The 20,646-nt window shown below is 35.0% G+C and overlaps 1 protein-coding gene across 1 annotated transcript in view; it reads left to right on the top strand.

Moving 5' to 3' along the window:
• The window catches only part of LOC105490028 (unc-13 homolog C), a 699,235-nt gene that overhangs the window by 377,787 nt on the left and 300,802 nt on the right, over positions 1–20,646 (top strand). Inside the window, exons 14-16 of the mRNA XM_011755257.3 lie at positions 10,043–10,111; positions 11,732–11,821; positions 16,349–16,477. Of these exons, the coding sequence (XP_011753559.2) occupies positions 10,043–10,111; positions 11,732–11,821; positions 16,349–16,477 (288 nt within the window). The remainder of the gene's footprint in view (positions 1–10,042; positions 10,112–11,731; positions 11,822–16,348; positions 16,478–20,646) is intronic.

Genomic DNA, 20,646 nt, shown 5'->3' with positions numbered 1-20,646 from the left:
AATTTTCATTAGATTGAATCTTCATATCTTAAAGGATCTTTTCCAATGAGGGAAAAACATACATTTTATAAGAGAATGCTGGGACTTTATAGGGAATTCTCAACGTATGCGAATTTGGTATTCAACATTTCAGATTCACTGTCTTGTAGATACAGTTCCCTAGTCAGTGTGAGTTTGGCTGCCTTCTCTGGAACATATTAGACTCCATTTGCACTTCCTGTTGGTTCCTTCTGGTACTGATGGATAGTGGCACATCCTCTAAGTAAAACATAGTAGGTGTTTAAGGAGCCTAAGAAAAACAATATGTGCCTAATTAAGGCCGTCCATCTGACATATGCAAAGACATCAAGAATGCCTTGAAAAGTAGAAATTCAGGCTGGGCCCAGTGGCTCATGCCTGGAATCCCAGCACTTTGGGAGGCCGAGGCGGGTGGATCACGAGGTCAGGTGATCAAGACCATCCTGGCTAACACAGTGAAACCCTGTCTCTACGAAAAATATAAAAAATTAGCCGGGTGTGGTGGCAGACACCTGTAGTCCCAGCTACTCGGGAGCCTGAGGCAGGAGAATGGAGTGAACCTGGGAGGCGGAGCTTGCAGCGAACTGAGACTGCGCCACTGCACTCCAGCCTGGGCGACAGAGCAAGACTCTGTCTCATAAAAAAGAAAAAAAAAAGAAAAAAAAAGAAAAGTAGAAATTCAGGGAATCAAAGGAGCCCCAAGAATTCATCTGTTGCATCCATCATTGTAACTTTCTCTACAAGTATACTGTAACTGAAATTGGCAAGACTGGAAATAGGATGTAAATTAAGAGTATTTCTAGTGAAGTGGTAAGAGTCAAAATTAAAAATTAGTGGAGATGGAGAACAGACGATAGATACCAAAGTTTTTCAGGGCATAAAATCAACAGCCTCAATAGCATTTGGTATGTTTGGGGACATGGACAGGGAGGGAAGAAGAAGATGCCTGGAAATATTCCCAGGTTTTTGGTCAGGGCAAATGGGTAGGCAGTAGCACTGTTCAGTAATCCTGTGAGACAGGTTTTTTGTTCTCTTTTTTTTCATGGAGGAAACTAAGATCAATTGTGGGAAAGTGATTTTTCATGGCATTATATTGTTTCCACTGTACTTCCAATTTAGTTCACTGAATAGATTTTTGTTACAGAGTATAGTGTTTAGAACTCAAATTTTGAGTTATGTGTCATAGAAAAGAAACAGTTGAGTCACAGCAAATAAAAGGGTGAAAAAACAGTAGGGAAAAAGATGTGCTCCTGGGTTTACTCTATTTCTGTCCTTTTCCTCTAAGAGAGAAATGCATGTGAGGTGTGTGAAGTGAATTAGAATAATCAAAGGAAACTAAAATTGCTATTTAATGCCAAATCAAATAAAATGCCAGTAAAGGAGACTACTCTTTGGGTTAGGAGTTACAGAGTTTCCGTTTTTATTGAAATTTAGCAAGTCAGTTTAGTCATAAAAGCCTCAGTTCCTCAACACGTTCAGTGAAAAAGGTAATTCTTACTTTAACATGTTTCTCAAATTTAAAATAATGATAAAATGTGATACAAGATGGCAAGCCAGTTGATAAAAGTTAAAAGTGTCATTGCATAAAATATGAGGATTTTGTCTTTCCTGCCTTACCTACAGTGTAACCTACAGTATCAGCTACTTTTGTTAGACAGATTGACTCTTACAGAAGCTGGAACCAAAGAACGTTCCCTAACCAGCTCAACGAAATCCTGTTGTTACCAAATACCAGAGCATAGAACAGTTTTGTTATAAAACCCTCATCTTAGTAACAGCACATGTTGTCTTGGGATTTTTACCTATGATGTAAAACATTCTGTGCTATGAAATTGTTTTGCTTCTAATATTCCGTCTGTGTATATTGTGAAGAATAAGTCAACATCGTGGAACACTGAGCCTTTCTCCCTCTGAGAAAGATGTGTTTAAGTGATTAATATCCACCATAAAAACTACCTGGAGGAAAATTAGATAACATGCTCCTTTTCTTCCTGCTGCCCCGAAGAAGAGAGAGCAGATTGATTTCAGCACATTTTAGTATTTCAGTGGCAATGTAGTTATAACAAACTTCATTTTGTAAATCCAATAACTTATTATAGAATAGGACCAAAAGAAAGAGAAATGTTTCTTCAAACTACATCATGAAAAGTTGGTGATTTGGTATGTAAATTTGACTATATTTTTCTAGCTATTGAAAATAATGCCATTGGATGAGTAAAATATACTGAAGTATATATCCTGCCTCTACATTGGAGCCTCAGGTTTTTATTCACCTAACTATTAAAGCTGATTCTGTCATCTGGGACTCAGTAACAATTATATGCTCCCTTCTTGATCCTTTTCAAAGGTACATAACCCACACATTTTGAGACTCCAAAAAATAAACCAGTGTAAAAAGCTTTCTTACCTGTGAGAATTGTAAAACAAGTCTTTAAGAAAACCATTACACATTTAGACCTTTTCATGTATGAATCTTATTTGAAATCATGATGTAGATGAAACATGTGCAAAAATAAAGTGAAAAGGACAGAACCCTTGGGTATAGAGAAGAGATGCAAGCAAAGTTTATCCAGGAAACTGGCTAGACCAATTGGATGACAATGATTTTTTTTAATGTGATTTTGTCTCACCACTGCACTCTAGCCTGGGAGACAGAATGAGACCCTGTCTCTAAAAAAAAAGTGATAGTGTGAAAGATAAGGTAAACGATTTTGGGAAAGGAGTAGTACATAATATCATTAACTGTCATAGAGAGTTCAAGAAAAATGGAGAATTAAATTAACCCACTGAATTTGGCAAGTAGGAGGTCATCAGTCAGTGAAGCAATTGTGGTTGAAGCCTGATTTCATGAAGTTTGTTCAGTGAATGGCATAGAACAAGCTTGTCCAACCCATGGCCTGTGGGCCACATGCAGCCCAGCGTGGCTTTGAATATAGCCCAACACAACTTCGTAAACTTTCTTCAAACATTATGAGACTTATGCATGATATTTTTATTGCTCACCAGCTACCATTAGTGTTAGTGTATTTTATGTGTGGCCTGAGACAATTCTTCTTCTTCCAAAGAAGCCAAAATATTGAATATCGCTGGCATAGAAGCACAGTGATATAAATTAAAGCTCAATTATTCACTAAAATATGATACAGTCATTCAAAATCAGGTTTTTATGGAAGAGGTTCTATAATTGAGCAACACCCATGATATAATGATAAATGAAAAAAGTATGCTAAAAAACTCTCTATGCAATTTAATTCCAACACTGAAAACACACACGCACACATACACACACTCACACACACACATACAGGTTTAGAGATGAGACTGGAAGGAAATGTGCTAAAATACCAATGATATAGCCACCTGGTTGGATTACAGCTGACATTTTGTTGGTTTTGTTTTGTATTAATCTTTATACAACAGTCTTTTTGTTATTATTATACTTTAAGTTCTGGGGTACGTGTGCACAACGTGCAGGTTTGTTACATAGGTTTACTTTGCCATGTTGGTTTGCTACACCCGTCAACTCATCATTTACATTAGGTATTTCTCCTAATGCTATCCCTCCCCCAGCCCCCAACCCCCGACAGGCCCCAGGGTGTGATGTTCCCCTCTCTGTGTCCATGTGCTCTCATTGTTCAACTCCCACTTACGAGTGAGAACATGTGGTGTTTGGTTTTCTCTTCTTGTGTTACTTTGCTGAGAATGATGTCTAAAATTTTTTATAAAATACCTTAAGTCTATATTAACTTTATAACAAAATTCTGAAAGAAAGGTTGAAATTGGGTGAGGAAATAGACTATTCTTTCAAGGAACTTAAGCGAGAAGATAAAAAGAGAGATTGGGCAAGAGTAAGAAGGTTTTTCCATATAAAAAGAGACTTTATTTTTATTCTCTGCTTGGGTAGGGATTTTTAAACTATTTAATAAGGTAAATATAAACATGTTTATAGTGTTAGGAAAGGAGTTAGTTGCAAGAGTGAGGTTGCGAATTTCTCAGATGGGAGAATAAGTGACTATAAGTACTATCTCAGAGGAAAGGAAGGAAGTGTAGTCATGAGGGCAGATGGAGAGGCTAGCCTTTAGCACAAGAAAGGACAAGCTCTGCTCTGAAATTCGAGGAAATAGTGTGAAAGTACTTGCAGAGAACACTAAGCTTTTGATATAGAAGTGAAAAGTTGGGGTAGTTGTACCTTATTTTTAGTCCTTCTTTAAAGTTGTCTGGAAGGCCAAGAATTGCTCATTTACAAAACAAGGGCTGTGAAATGGTTGCAGAGGGGAAGAGGGTGGTAAAAGTTCAGATAAGCTACTGAGGGGAATACAAAAAAGAATGTTTCAGGGACATGTAAAAAAAATTCTTAGTAAAGCTAAAAGTGTCATTTGCTGTTGGGCACTATAAATTTGTTGTCACAATTCTTGTCACTGTGAGACTTTCTTAGGGTGTGTCAGCATTCTGATGCTGATCTATGAGGAGATATAGCTGATTGTTGGATTGACTCTAGGCTGAAATTTTGCAGAAAAGAGGCCATGTGAAGGTAAGGAAATTCATATAAAGATAATGGGGTGAAGGTAAAGTGATTTGCCGTTAGCTCTAGTTTTTGGTAAGTGGAACCATGAGAAGCATGATGGATAGCAAGAGAGAATGAGGGGAGAAGTGGGGAAAGGGACAGAGAAAGTGGAGGAGAGAAAACAGGCAGAGACAGAGGATTGTGGGAGGAACGTATCAATAGCACCTTTCAGTTAACATTTGGAAAGTGAAGTCTCGGTCCAAAAGGTAACTCAGGGAGTAGATTGTTGAAAATTGATTGTAGAATAGTGGTATGCTACAGCTGGCTGGTACCTGCTCATGAGAACTGATTGGTAAATTTTCAGGAATATTGCCAGCTGGTTGTTAAACACAGCCATCCTTGAAATTGGACATATTAAAAGTGTTTACAACATTAAAGTTAGCAAATGCTAAAAATCAAGGCTTTTTGCTTTCAGAGAGCCACTTTACCAGCACATCACTGAGTGTAAATGCTATTTGGAGTCCAGAAAAATAACTTTATTAGATAAAGTGTCTCTATGTGTATTGAAGGCACTCATGGGTAGATCAGGAGTTGAAAAGGAACAAAGCTCCATGAGGTGGCAGGCAATCAATATTTTAATTTTGAAGGTGAAATTTCCTAAAGAGGAAATATATTTAGTGAATTATCTTGAAATACAAATATCAAATAAATCAATAGTAAAATTGATATTTTTGAGCTTTTTTTTAACTTGAGTATATACATGCTCAATATATACAACCAAGTATAAGTGATATTTTTATTGACTAATCAACCTTATAATATTTTCTTTCAGGACGTTTTTGGCTACATTTTCTTTGATCACTTCATATGACAAAAAATTGAAATAATATTTTTACATTTTTTTTTTTACTTAGCAGAGTTGCCTTTTTTAAATGAACACCTTAGAAGAGTTTGTTTCACTTTCACAATGCCACATGCATTTTAGTAATTTTCACAAAATTTGGGAAAACACCAATTTTTTTTTATATGTGATGTAAAAGCAAAAATTACAGCTGACAAAGTTGAACAGGCAAAGTGAACTTTATTCAAGGCTATTGCAATAGGGGAGAGAGGTCAGAGTTCAGTGAGAGCTCAACTCCACTGAAATGAAAGGCAGGACTAAAATCAGGAGAAAGTAGTGAAGGGTGATAGTGGAGAGGTTGATCAATGGGATGTAACCAGTGCACTGAGTAATTTTGAGTTTGCCATTTTTTCTTCTGTGATTCGGCCATCTTCGTTTGCTAATTACAGCCATGGAAGTTAGGCTCCTATCTTCCCAAGGAGGGTCAGAGGTAGGAGTGCTCTCTCCTTGATGATTACATTTCAAAGGGAAGCCTCCCAAGTCTTTCAGGAAGACATTTTTGGATTATGAAACCAGCAAGAGGCTTTACAAAATATTTCCATGTGAAGGGGCAGAAAAGGAATTTACAATTAAAAGTTTTCTAAATAAAATGCTTTAAGAAAACGGAGGTTGAGACCTAGAGTCAGGAAGAAGCCTGTCTAACCAGGCTGAGGGGAAGTTAAGGATGTCTTCATCAGTGAACAATAACATTTCAATGCTTTTCAAGTTTTCCTGTGAAGGGACTCTTTAAATATACTTTGAATTGGTGAAATGTATTAATTATTTTGTCATTGAAAGCATCATTTTAGTGGTATTCCATAATTGTATGATATTTCTCTTGGTATCAGAATTAATCTCAAATCAATAAGAGTTGTAAATGTATGTCCAGTATGTTCATATGTCTAAGACTAATTGAATTATTTTAAAATTATCAAAATTGCCTATGCATTACTTCTGTTTGAAAAGTCTTTCTTAATGAATTGCTGTTTTTGGTATGATCTGGAAAAAAAAGTATTACAATTTGCTTGTTGTGTTCTGAATTATTTTTATCTTATTCCTGAAAATTTTACAAAAATCTAAGATAGCATGAATACATGGCTAGCTCCTCCCAGGGATGCTGAAGCAGGTGAGGGCTGAGGAGCTTAAGCATCATTAGCTTCTGGTTAAATTCATCCCTGCTGTTGAAGCCAGACTTTGAGAAAGAAAGAAAGAAAATAATGAGAGAAGCTGAGAGTGAAGCAGAGGTTATCATACTCCTTCCTTACAAGAGCTTTTGGTTCCACAGTTCCCCAAATCCTAGTGGGAACTTCCTGAACGTGCACAGTCAGGGGAGCAACTGCCTCTTCCCCCTGCCCATGGGCCAAATGCAGTCCACCAACTCACCAACTGGTTTTGTAAGGCCCATAAGCTAAGAATATTTTTTTTAATATTTTCTAATGTTGAAAAAAAATTTTAAAGACTGTTATTTTGTGACACATTAAAACTATCTAAAATTCAAATTTTCACGTCCATAAATCAAGTTTCATTGGAAAACAATCATGCCTATTAGTTTACATATTGTCTCTGGCAGCTACTGTGCTACAGTGTGAGACTGAATACTTGAGACAGAGTTGGCAAAGTAAAAAATATTTCCTAACTAGCCCTTTGTAGACAGTTTGCCAATCCCTGGTCTAGTTATTCTGGTCAACTAATTAAACCAAGTTGGGGGTTTTTTTTGCTTGGATTTATCTTTTATTTATTTTAAAAAATTTATTTAAATTTCTAATTGGATACATAATAGTAGTACATATTTATGGGGTACAAGATAAATTTTGATACATGCATACGATATGTAATGATAAAATCAGAATAACTGGATTATCTGTCATCTCAAGCATTTATCATTTCTTCATGTTGGGAGTTTTCCACTTCCACTCTTTTAGTTATTTTGAAATACACAACCAATTATTGTTAACTATAGTTGCCCTTTGTGTTACCAGACACTGGATCTTATTCTTTCTAACTGTATTTGTGAACCTATTATAATATTTATTATTATTTTTATTATTGATTTGCCCCTACTAGAGATATGTGGACCTTATTTAATAAAAAAACTGAATAATGTGGCAGTTTTAGATATTGTGCCATGTCCCTCGGGGAAACATTTTTTAATCACCCAGTCTTTCGTTATTCCTCAAATCACACCCTACAGGCAGTAGGCCTCCTCTGCTCTGCAAAGGCAATCTCACTCTAGTTAAATAGAAATTGTTGTAAATAAAATGAAATTTCAGGCCATCCTGCTGTTTAAAGAATCTCTGTAAAAATTCAATCAGCAGTGTACTTTTAATTTCACATCATCTGATGTTGTTCTGGATTCAGTGACAAGAAGCCCAGCAGTTTTCTTCACAGTTTTCTATTTTCCTTGAACATAAATTTTCCAGCTGGGCACCGAAGACTAGGTAGGGAAACCAAATGTGTGGATTGTATCAGTCAGAATTCTGTTCAACTGCATGAAACAGAAACTCACTAAAATACATTTAACTTAATAAGATTTTCCCCTTTGCTCCCCGACCCATGGAAACTAAGTCCAGAGGTAAGGAGTTTAGAGCTGGTATAACTGCTCAGTATTGTAATATTTTACAAGAGTGGGCAGCAGGGGTAGGATGGATGTAGGCAATCCTTTTTTTCTCCGTTCATTCTTTCCATTTTCATCTAATGGGCATGAAATAAGTGCTCTATCTTCTGGAGCCTATTAGAGTTTTAGGTGGGAAAAGGGAAGAAGCACAAAGGGCAAAAGTTTAAAAGTCTGAAAGGTATACCTAACAAAGAATTATACAGCAAACACTAATGTAACAAACACTATCTGCCAAGCACTCTTTTTCAATATTTCAAAACAGTAAGTCGTTGGTGGTATGGTAGCTGGATCTATTTTATTTAATAAGCTGTCTACATCTCATTGGCCAAACCATGTCATGTGGTCATCCTCGGAGGAAAAGAGCTCTGAGAAGGTGAGCATTTCATATGGGCACATTTGACTTATGATATTCTTTTAGTAAGAAGCAGTGGAAGAATGGATATTGGGCAGACAACCAGCACCATTTGCCCCAGTAAGTATGAGGGCCAATGATTTGGGCCATAGTATGGTTGATCAGTCACTTCAACCGTCTTGATGATTTGTGCCAATCACAGAGATAAGATGAGGCATCTAGAGATGTGGTACGAATCACCCTCACTTTAACCATCTGAATGATTAACTTTACTGTGGCCTAAACTAATTATTTTAGTGGTTCTTCTCTTTTTCTATCTGGATTGAGGGCCACCAACCCAAATGCATGGAAGTTGGAGAGTTAAGAAAGGACTGCATAGCTTGCCTCATCCCCTGGGAAGGTATAATGGAGAGTGGTAGAGAAAGATCTAAGATGTTCAACTCATCTGTATTTTCTGTAGCTTTGTTGGGATAAAGGGTCTTAACCTGCCTAACAAGATTACACGCTTCTGGAAGGCAGGACTCATTTCTCAGGCTCCTCTATTGCCTCCACAGAGGTTAACACAGAGATGATACTCAAACTTTCTTCACTGAGGTATAAATCTGATGATGGCAGTTCATTCAGAAAACTGGAGTTTCAGCTTAGGAACAATTTACCACCTCCTGTTAATATTCAGCTCACTCCATCAAGATCAGTGACTTATATACCCCATAAATCCACCTCCTATGTGAAACTACTGGGAAAAGTTTTCATTTTTGTCAATATCCTCCAAAGTGCAATGTGGTGTTTACAGAATATTAATGTTGGCAGGGATGTTTTATGTCATTTAATCTTACCTCTCCCTTTTTTTTTTTTAATTTTTGATGAGAAAACTGCAATTCAGAATAGTGGAGTGTCTACCTCTAAGGTTTGCATGTGTGACTTTTGTGTTTTGATTTTGTTTTTATTTAATCCATCCAACTTTAACCATACACTTAATAAGAGAAAAACTCTTTATTCTCACCATCTTCAAATACTTCTGTGAAGAGGACAGTTCAACACTGATACTGCATCAAGTGGAAGCAACGGCAGTTTTTTGGCTGCATTTTTATACTAATTTTAGCACTAAATCATACACAGCCTTTAAAAGCAATTGATCCTTTCAGATTATAAAGTCTACATTTGCTTCCAAAAAGAAAATTTTTTTGAAATTGGTTTTGACAAAAACAACACCTGCTCCCACTTCCGTAGGAGGTAGAAGTGTAAAAAACTGTAATATATTGTCTGGAGAAGGGGCATGAAGTACAGGAATAAAAACAAGAATGGGTTGCATTTTCTTTTGCTGATACATTGTATTGTTGTGAATTATTACACATAGAGAAATGTACTGGCAATTTATTTGTCTGATCTCTTTCTACCAAATGCAAGTCTCTAGATACTTTGTTAGAACAATTACACATTTCTCATTCATCATAGAGAGGAAGTATGACTTATTGAAAAGAACATGAATTTGGTATCAAAGAGACCTGAGTTTGAATCACTGCTATGCCACATAGTAACTTTATGATCTTGGACAAGTCATTAATATATCTGATCCTTCCTTTCTATAAAATAGAGACAAAACTCAGAATTATTATGAGGCCTCTAGAGTGGTCATTTATTTCCATTCTCCTATTTTGTGTTTGCTTTGTACAGAGGGAAAAATTCATAAAACTACTGGACCAGTTGCATAACTCTCTGAGGATTGATCTGTCAAAGTATAGGGTATGTAGAAATTTACTTGCATAAAAGAAAACTGCTGTGTTTGGTTTAGATAATTTCTTGCTATATAAAAATCACCCATCATGGAATAGAAAAATAAAAATATTGATCTCAGGTGCTGTCACCCTTAGAAATAATCCATTAGGTCTCCTTTGTTGTTCAGATTCTTTACCCTACGTAGACTACAACAATACTCTGTGTGTGTGTGTGCGCGCACATGCAGCTTTAATTTTGTAATTTCTAAAATAGCCATCAGATTCAATGACCCTCAGCTAATTCATGAAGTAGACTATGGCCCAGTCCTCATTCTGAAAGCTCATCGTTTGTTAGTGAAATATTCCGCTGATACTTCCTCAATTTCTGAGCTTCCTACTTAATTTACTGCTTCATTCTCTTTCCTCCTGGATTAGGGTACCAAGAGTACCATGTGCTCTTGCAAAGTTGTACAGAATTCATTGTCAACAATTCTACATATCACCTCCTGGGGAAACACATACACATACCACAAATATATTCATGTATATATGTGATAAATATACACACATATAATTTTAGTTACAAAATATTTTAGTTACAAAAATTTAGTTACAAATTTTAGTTACAAAATGTCTATGATGATAACTAATACATGCTCTTATATCTTACATTCTTTAACAATTTATCCTATACATCTTTTCTTATTTGAACTTATCTATCTCCCATCCATTCATTTTTTATTAGTCTCTTATTGACAGATACTTTAATTGCATATTTATGGAAGTTATAATACCAAATTTAATTTGGTATTATTTCATATTGGTCATTTCATGTTGGGTCTGGGGCCAACATAATGAGAAGAGGACAACCATTAAGCTATTGGGAGAGATTTTTGGGGGCAACAAGGGCCTGAAGTCACCTCATCATAGGCACACTAACCCTGTTCAAGTTCATGAATATCTCGTAATTAGCTGTGGGTTTCCTAAAGGCTCTTTAGAAAAGCATGTTAATATGTGAAATTGACCAAAGTAAAAATTCTTTCTTAGTTCAAACATTTCATAATTATAACTTTTCATTCCTTCAAATTATGAACATCTGTATTTTCAAATGATACTTCTCATCAAACCTTGCTAAAAGAAACCTTTTGTTAAAATCCATAGTGTTTCAGGAAAGACTATACGATGCAAACTTATTTTTTTAACTTTTAAAGTTTTTTGTGACTAAAAGTAAATGCAGCACATGTATAATTGCTGAAGTATTTTTTATAAAAATACTTATCTTGAGAAAATCATGAAAAATTTTTCCTATGTATGCTACAGTTCTTCCTTTTAGTAGCAAGACTATTTTAGAAGCAAGCATTAATAACATCATAACATTTTAATAATGATATTGTTTTGCATTTATTGCATTGTAACTATAAATAGAAGAGTGCAGCTTTCCAAAAGTATAAAAATATAATATTTCCAAATTGTTTATATTCTATAATGTTTTATGATAAAAATGTTGTAAGAATACTTTAGGGGTATTTTTAAAATTGTATACAGTTTACTTTCCATTTTCTTTTATGAGAAGCTAATTTTAGTTTATTTTCCCACTGGAGATTTACTACTGACAACCTTATCCATTTTCTGTTTCCTGATTAACCAGGAAAACTTTCCTGCAAGCAATATTGAAAGACTGCAAGACCTGAAATCAACTGTTGACCTGCTAACAAGTATCACCTTTTTTAGGATGAAGGTATCTCATTTTATTTCTGTCACTGTTTTGGTGTGACATAGAATACATTCATCCCCTGGTAAAGTCTTGCTTTACCCTCCTCTTGATCAAGTACTGTGTCAACCCCATGGATTAAGCTGTACTATCTTTGACTGAACTCAATGAATCTTCCAATATAAGGTATAGTGAAGAAGAGGTTATCCTAGACATTTAAAATACTCTGATACATTTGGCTCTAATTTAGTTCTCAGTTAAATCTGTCTTAGATAAAGCTCTCTAGTAAGTGGATGTGGCACTTAAAAAATTTCCAAAGAATGTTAAATTGAAATGGAGTTCACTTCTAATTTTAGTTTTAACTTAGATGTTTTGCTGACTTTTTTGCTACAAGAACGTGGCTGACTCTTTTAAGTTTACCACAATTGTGGCAACTTCCATTTTCAGCACTAGGAATGTCTGTGTAGGAATATATTTGATCACCTATCTATTGGTATCATTGGCTAGGCCCTACAAACCAGGCATTTCTTAGATATATCATTTCTGCTCTAATTGTAAGTTCTCTGCAGTCATAGTTCTGGCCTGCAGTGCAACTTATGTAAAGCATTTTCAGAAACTACTTGCCAGGCTATGGGCTAAAATACATGCTCTTTGAAAGAGAGTATTACGATGCTTATTCAGAAAATTCCTAAATAGAGACAATTTTTTTTCTTTGCATTTGCCCATAATTTTTTTCACTAGAACCTCTAAAAGTGGCATTTTGTAATGAAAGAGAGACACGAAGGGAAACCATACTATATCAGTGCTCATTTAGATTCTTTAAAGTTGAATTAAAATTCATTTGGTTTAAAATCAGGCTAACTAGGTGACTAGGATAAATAGAATTTACATCAATTCTAATCTACTGTCAGTAGCTACTGGAACAATGTGCAGATAATGATGGCGAGACCCAATCAAGTTGACTTAGATTGACAGGTGACATCTGCCATTGACACTGAGGAGTGAGGAATGGGAGTGAGGGTGGGGCGTGCCAGCACAGTGCTACCCATCTGCCATGCCTCCTTGATTAAAAACACTATCTCCTTAAACTTGTAACTACTCTTCCCCAACCCTCACTACCAGCTGATGACTTCGCTTCCTATTTCAATGAAAAAAAAAAATAGGAGGAAAGAAAGAGGAGCATCCTCAAGCTCCAATCACACACTCTCACCACCTACCCCAGTAGGTACTTCCTTGTATGTGTCCACATATTCTTTCTTTTTTACTATTGATGAGCCATCTGTTTTCTTAGAAAATGTGGTCTCTTCTACTTGTGCAATTGATTTTGTCTTCTCTTGTGCACTAAAATACTGGTCCAGCAATCCTCTCCATTTTCCTGAATTGTCAGCTTTCCCCTATGTACGTGCTATTGATTTTACAGTCTTCAAAATACCACTTGGTTTCACTTTCTTCTATAGCTACTACCCCAGTTCATTTCCCTTAATAGCAAAACTCCTTGAAATAGTCATCCATACATTTCCTTCCAGTTAATTTCCTTATATTATCCTTTGAACAAATTTTCTTCTCCTGTTATCCTTTTTTCTCATTGCAGAGAGTAAAAATCACTCTTTTGTTGCACAGTCCTATTAGTTTTGATAAATGTGTAGTTATATAACCACCAGAGCAATAAGATATAGAACAGTTCCATGAGCCTACACAATTCCCTTGTGCTACACCATTGTTGTCAACCCTTCTCCCACATGCTGGTAACCACTGATTTGTTCTTTGCCTATAGCTTTGCCTTTCCTAGAACATCATGTAAATGAAATTGTACACAATGTACCATAACACAAAAGAGATTCATTGGTGTTGAGTGTATCAACAATCCACTACTGTTAATTGCTAAGTAGTAATTCTTTGTTATATATGTACTACCAATTTATCCATTCCCTCACTGACAGATATCTGAATTATTTCCAATTTTGGTTTATTACAAATAAAACCATTTTAAATAAGCATGGGATTATAGTTGTAAACATACATTTTTATGTTCCTTGGGTTAAATCCTCAGCAGCAGCGTGTGAGAGTCCCAATTCTTCTACATCCTCTAGCAAAACTCTTGGGATTTTCCATGTTATGTATGTATGTTTGTATGTATGTATGTATGTATGTATGTATTCTAGTAGAAGTGATGTTGCATTATCTTAATGTATTAATTTTATTTGTCTAAAAATTAATAACATTGAGAATTTTGGGGGGTTGACTTGCTATCTGAATATCTTCTTTTGTGAAGAATGTTGAAATTTTTACCCATATTTGTTAGCTGGCTTTCTTACTATTAAGGGCAATTTAATTTTAATTATTTTAAATTGATAGATCAAATTGCATGTATTTATTGTGTACAACATATTGTTTTAAAATATATATACATTGCAGGATGGCTAAATCTAGCTAATTAACATATGCATTACCTCACAAAGTTATCATTTTTGTGAGGAGAATATCTAAAATCTACTTTCTTGCATTTTTCAAGAATACAATAGTCTTGTGTTTTGAGAGTTTTTATATGTTTTGGATACATTTTTTTTTGGCAGATATGTGATTTGCTATTATTTTTGCCTTGTTTGTGCCTTATCTTTTAATTGTCTTAAAAATATATTATATAGCAAGTTTTACATTTTGGTCTACTTTATCATTTTTTTTTCTAATTATGGATAATACTCTTGGTTAAACCAACATCACAAAGAGGTTTTTTGGTGTGTTTCTTCTGAAAGATTGGTTTTACCTTTTATATTTGGGCATATGTTTTATTTAGAATTTTGGGGATTTTTTTGGTGGTTGTTTTTGTTTGGTATAAGGTATAAAGTGTGAATCAAGGATAACATTTTACATATTTATGTTTAAGAGTTCCAGCAGCATTTATTAGACAGATTTTCCTTTCTCCATTAAATTGTTTTTGGTATTATTATAAAAAATTAAATTGACCATATATGTATGGGTCTATTTCTGAACTCTCTATACTGTTCAATTGTTTGTACATCCACCACTACCATCCTGTCTTGATTACTGTGACCTCATAGCAAATCATAAAAAAAAAGATAATGTGCATCCCACCTTGTTTCTTTATTTTTCACAGTTGTATAGGTGATTATCGTTCTTTCTAGGATTTTAATTGAGATTTCATTTCATCTATAGATCAATCTGGAGAGAACTGACATTTTAACAATATTAAAACTTCAACTCTGTACTTAGTTTTTGACCACACTGCAATCAGACTTTTACTCTCTCACTTCCCAAAAATAATTTGTCAACATCGCATGTTATATTTCCCGCCTATACCATTAGTTCTTGTGGGGGTGGGTGGGGGCTCTCTACTGCTTTATTCTTTCTCATTTGTCTGTTGTCACAGATTTAGAATTATGTAAGATTTAACCGGATTTATTTCTTGGACCTCTTCTCTTCACTATCCATACTCAACCAGTGTTGTTTCTTTACATTCTTCTGTAAGATAATAATTTCCAAATTTATATCTCTAACCAGAACTTTTCCACAACTGTAGATTCATTTTTCCAAATACCTTCTTGAAATTCATGTATATGCCTAATAGGCTTCTTAAACTGTTCAGAATTGAGCTCCTGAGCTCCCATCCACAGTTTTTCCCATTTAAATTGAAGTCACCTCCCTTATAACAGTTGCTCAGGCTAAAATACTGGGGACAACTGGAGTCAGTTCTCACACAAGTCATCCAGTCTGTCAGGAAATCCTGTTCGCTCTTTTTTTCTAAAATTTATCGGAATATGATTTCTTCTAATAATTTATAATCCTACCACCTTGATCAAGCATCATCTTCTCTAGACTAAATTTTAACATTATTCTCATAATTGGTCTTTCTATTTTTTTCATAGCCCACTTTAAGGCAGCATAAGGGAGCCTTATAAAGATAGTTATTTTGCTAAAATTAGGCCATTTTGCTCTTATGCTTAAACTATCCAATTCCTTCCCACCTCACTAAAAGCTAAGATTCTTATAATCGTCTATATGTAGTTTCCCCTTGTTCTCACCCTACATCTTCGTTTACCATTGCTGTTTATTGTATTCGGTCTATTCCATTGAAACACTTCCTATCCTTCTTCTGTTTTACTTTTCAACATGCATCATCATGTAATATATCTTATATATTTATTTTGTTTATTATCTACTTGAACTTAAGCCCATGAGGAAAGGGATTTTTATTTCTATCGTTCATTGCTGTATCACCATTATCTGACATATAGGAAGAGATAAATATTTGTTGAGTGATGGAATGGAATGAAATCAAAGAATGCATGAACACTATTAACTGGTCACGTTAAGTGTTTTTATTTGAGTGTTTATAACCATTATCATTTTCAATAAGTTTTTATATCAGAAAGTTGAAATGTTTACACATTTAAAACCACATGGTAAGATGACACTTACTGAACATAGAAAAATCAACTAAAAGTCTTTATTGAATATATATTTGAGTAGTTTATACTAGATTACAATGTGTTATTGTTGCATTTGAGAAAATAAGCATCTGTCTTTATCTGTCAGGTTCTGGAGCTGCAAAGCCCCCCAAAAGCAAGCATGGTGGTGAAAGACTGCGTAAGGGCTTGCCTGGATTCTACATACAAGTATATTTTTGACAATTGCCATGAACTCTACTCCCAGCTAATAGACCCGGTAAGAAAATATGTATGTCTTTTATAATCCCCACTTTTGTTTCTAATATCTGTTTCAATACATTTAGCATGAGAGTAAATAGAAAAGTATGTTCATTTAATTTCATATTAACTGCAAATTTGAAAATTTCCATATCTTTTCTTCACATTTGAATATCACCTTCGCATACATGAACTAATTCACTCCTTCCAATAACTTTATGTAGTAAAGGCACATATTGTTTAAGGTTTTAGCTGAAGAATCAGTTTCAGAAGAATGAAGAGATTTTCTCAAGGTCACACAGTGGGTAGGTGAAAGATTTGGGACTACACATTAGGATTCCAACTCCCGTTTCTATGTTCTTCCCCTAACTCACACTGCCTCCCATATCATTTTATTTCATTTATTTAATTTTTGAGAAGGAGTCTCACTCTGTCATCCAGGCTGGAGTGCAGTGGCGCAATCTCAGCTCACTGCAACTTCTGCTTCCTGGGTTCAAGCAGTTCTTCTGCCTCAGGCTCCCCAGTTGCTGGGATTACAGACATGAGCCACCATGCCCAGTTAATTTTTTTTTTATTTTTAGTAGATGCGGGGTTTCTCCATGTTAGCCAGGCTGGTCTCGAACTTCTGACCTCAGGTGATGCACCCTCCTCAGCCTCCCAAAGTGCTGGGATTACAGGCATGAGTCACCACACCTGGCCTATGTGTTAATTTATTAAGAAATATTTCAAAAACACAATTTAAATCAAAACCACAATGAGATACAATCTCACACCAGTAGTAATGGCTATTATTATTATTTTTATTTTATTATTTTAAATTTTTATTTCCATAGGTTTTTGGGGAACAAGTGGTATTTGGTTATGTAAGTAAGTTCTTTAGTGGTGATTTGTAAGATTTTGGTGCACCCATCACCCAAGCAGTATACACTGAGCCCAATTTGTAGTCTTTTATCCCTCACACCCCTCCGACCCTTTCCCCAGAGTCCTCAAAGTCCATTGTATCATTCTTATGCCTTTGCGTCCTCATAGCTTAGCTCCCACTTATGAGTGAGAACATACAATGTCTGGCTTTCTATTCCTGAATTACTTCACTTAGAATAATAGTCTTCAGTTCCATCTAGGTTCCTGTGAATGCCATTAGTTCATTCCTTTTTCTGGCTGAGTAGTAGTATTCCATTATGTGGAGATATAGATATAGATATCATAGTTTCTTTATTCACTCATTGATTTATGGGCATTTAGGCTGATTCCATATTTTTGGAATTGTAAATTGTGCTGGTATAAACCTGCATGTGCAAGTATATTTTTTGTGCATGGACTTCTTTTCCTCTGGGTAGATATCCAGTAGTGAGTTTTCTGGATTAAATGGTGGTTCTACTCTTAGTTCTCTAAGGGATCTCCACACTGTTTTCCAAAGTGGTTGTACTAGTTTACATTCCATTAGCAATGTAGAAGTATTCTGTTTTCACTGCATCCATGACAACATCTTTTTTTTTTTTTTTAATGTTTTTATTATGGCCATTCTTCTAGTAGTAATGTGGTATTGCATTGTGGTTTTGATTTGTATTTTGCTGATCATTAATGATGTTGAGCATTTTTTCATCTATTTGTTGGTCATTTGTATATCTTCTTTTGAGAATTGTCTATTCATGTCCTTCACCCACTTTCTGATAATAATTTTTTCTTACTAATTTGTTTGAGTTTCTTGTAGATTCTGGATATTAGTCCTTTGACAGTTGTATAGATTGTGAAGATTTTCTCCACTCTGTGGGTTGACTGTTTACTCTGCTGACTGTTCCTTTTGCTGTGCAGAAGCTCTTTAGTTTAATTAAATCCCACCTATTTATCTTTGTTTTTGTTGCATTTGTTTTTGAGTTCTTGGACATTAAGTCTCTGGGTAAGCCAATGTCTAGAAGGGTTTTTCTGATGTTATCTTCTAGAATTTTTATAGTTTCAGGTCTTAGATTTAAGTTCCTTGATCTATCTTGAGTATATTTTTGTGTAAGATGAGAGATGAAGATCCAGTTTCATTTTCCTACATGTGGCTCACCAATTATCCCAGCACTATTTGTTGAATAGGGTATTCTTTCCCCACTTTATGTTTTTGTTTGCTTTGTTAAAGATCAGTTGGCTGTAAGTATGTGGGTTTATTTATGTGTTCTCTATTCTCTTCCATTGGTCTATGTGCCTGTTTTTATACCAGTACCATGCTGTTTTGGTGACTATGGCCTTATAGTATAGTTTGAAGTTAGGTAATGTGATGTCTCCAGATTTGTTCCTTTTGCTTAGTCTTGCTTTGGCTATGTGGGCTCTTTTTTGGTTCCGTATGAATTTTAGGACTGTTTTTTCTAGTTCTGTGAAGAATTGTGGTGGTATTTTGATGGGAATTGCATTGAATGTATAGATTGCTGTTGGCAGTATGGTCATTTTCACAATATTGATTCTACACATCTATAAGCATGCAGAATGACTATTATTAAAACATCAAAAAACAATACATGCTGGTAAGGCTGCAGAAAAAAGGGAATACTTATACACTGTTGGTGGGAATATAAATGTGTTCAGCCACTGTGGAAATCCGTATGGAGATTTCTCAAAAAACTTAAAACAGAACTACGATTTGACCTAGCAATTCCATTACTGAGAATCTATACAAAAGAAGATCAGTTTTTCTACAAAAAGATAAATGCACTCATGTATTCATCACAGCACTATTCACAAAAGCAAAGACATGGAATCAATCTAGGTGCCCATCCGCGGTAGACTGGATAAATAAAGAAAATATACATACCACAGCATACTATGTAGCCATAAATAAAGAATGAAATAATGTCCTTTGCAGCAACATGGATACATCTGGAGGCCATTATCCTAAACAAAATAACACAGGAAAGGAAAACTAAATACTGCATATTCTCATTTATAAGTGAGAGCTTATAAAGATGGGAACAATGGAAACTAGGCCTATTGGCAATGGGAGAAGGCTTAAAAGACTAACTGTTGGGTCCTATGTTCAGTACCTGGGTAAGGGGATCTGTCGTACCCCAAACCTCAGCATCACACAATATATTCACGTAACAAACCTACATATGTACCTCATGAGTCTAAAATAAATGTTGAAATTATTTTTTAAAATTTCAGGAATACAAAAGAAAATATAGAAAGCAAATCAAACATGTATATGCTTACTACCTACTAACTATAACCATATGTTGACATTTTCCAGTATTTCTCTGCTGTTGTTTAAAGACATTAAACATTACACATAAAATAGTATTTTGCTTTATATTTTCCAATCCCATCCCACTCCTTTTTTGACCTTTGGAGATGAACACTATTCTAATATTGGTGAGTTTGAAATATTTTCACATATGATCAATGAACGCTTGAGTTTTATGTTCTGTGAATTGCCTGTCAGTCTTTTGTGTGTGTTTCTCTTGGTTTGCTTGTCTATTGCTTATTAACTTATAGAAAAATCTAAAAATATTGTGGATACTAATCCTTTTTTGGTTATGTGGATTTCATAGATTACTTCCCCCTTGATGACACATCTTTTTTGTTATATTGAAGTTTTCTAATGCATACTATGACATATGTAGCTATTACTTCTATAAAATTGACTTTTACAAATGTATTCTAGCTTGGGCTAGTGAGACCCTATCTCTACAATTTTTTTTAATTAGCTGGGTGTAGTGGTATGTGTCTATAGTCACACCTACTTAGGAGGTTAAGGTGGTTAGAGTGAGCCCAGGAATTGGAAGTTAGAGTGAACTATGATAGCTCCCCTGCATTTCAGCCTTGGTGACACAGCAAAACCCTATCTCTATTTTTTTAAAAGAATGTGTCTACTGCCTATCCTTTCCTGAATAGTGTACTTGCTCCACTAGATATCAAAAAATGTGTGATTATCCATGAAACATTAAGTTTACTTGGGAGAGGCAAATTCTAGAAAGCAAATGTTAGATGAAGGCAAGTAAGACTCTTCCAAACTGAATTTTTAACTAGGTTTTATATAGTATGATATATTTCTGAGGTCACTGTTTTTTGTTGTTGTTGTTTGCTTGTTTTTTGCTTTATAAGAAAACATATTAAGCTGAGTTTGGCATTGTATAAGCAAAACAATATATAACCACATACTTGTTCATAACTTCAGCTTATCAACTCTGTTAGATATGCTCTAGTTTTAAA

This window comes from Macaca nemestrina, chromosome 7 (genome assembly GCF_043159975.1).
Source record: "Macaca nemestrina isolate mMacNem1 chromosome 7, mMacNem.hap1, whole genome shotgun sequence".
NCBI lineage: Eukaryota > Metazoa > Chordata > Mammalia > Primates > Cercopithecidae > Macaca > Macaca nemestrina.
The sequence above is the reverse complement of the archived record's forward strand: the minus strand, read 5'-3'. Positions and strand labels throughout refer to the sequence as shown.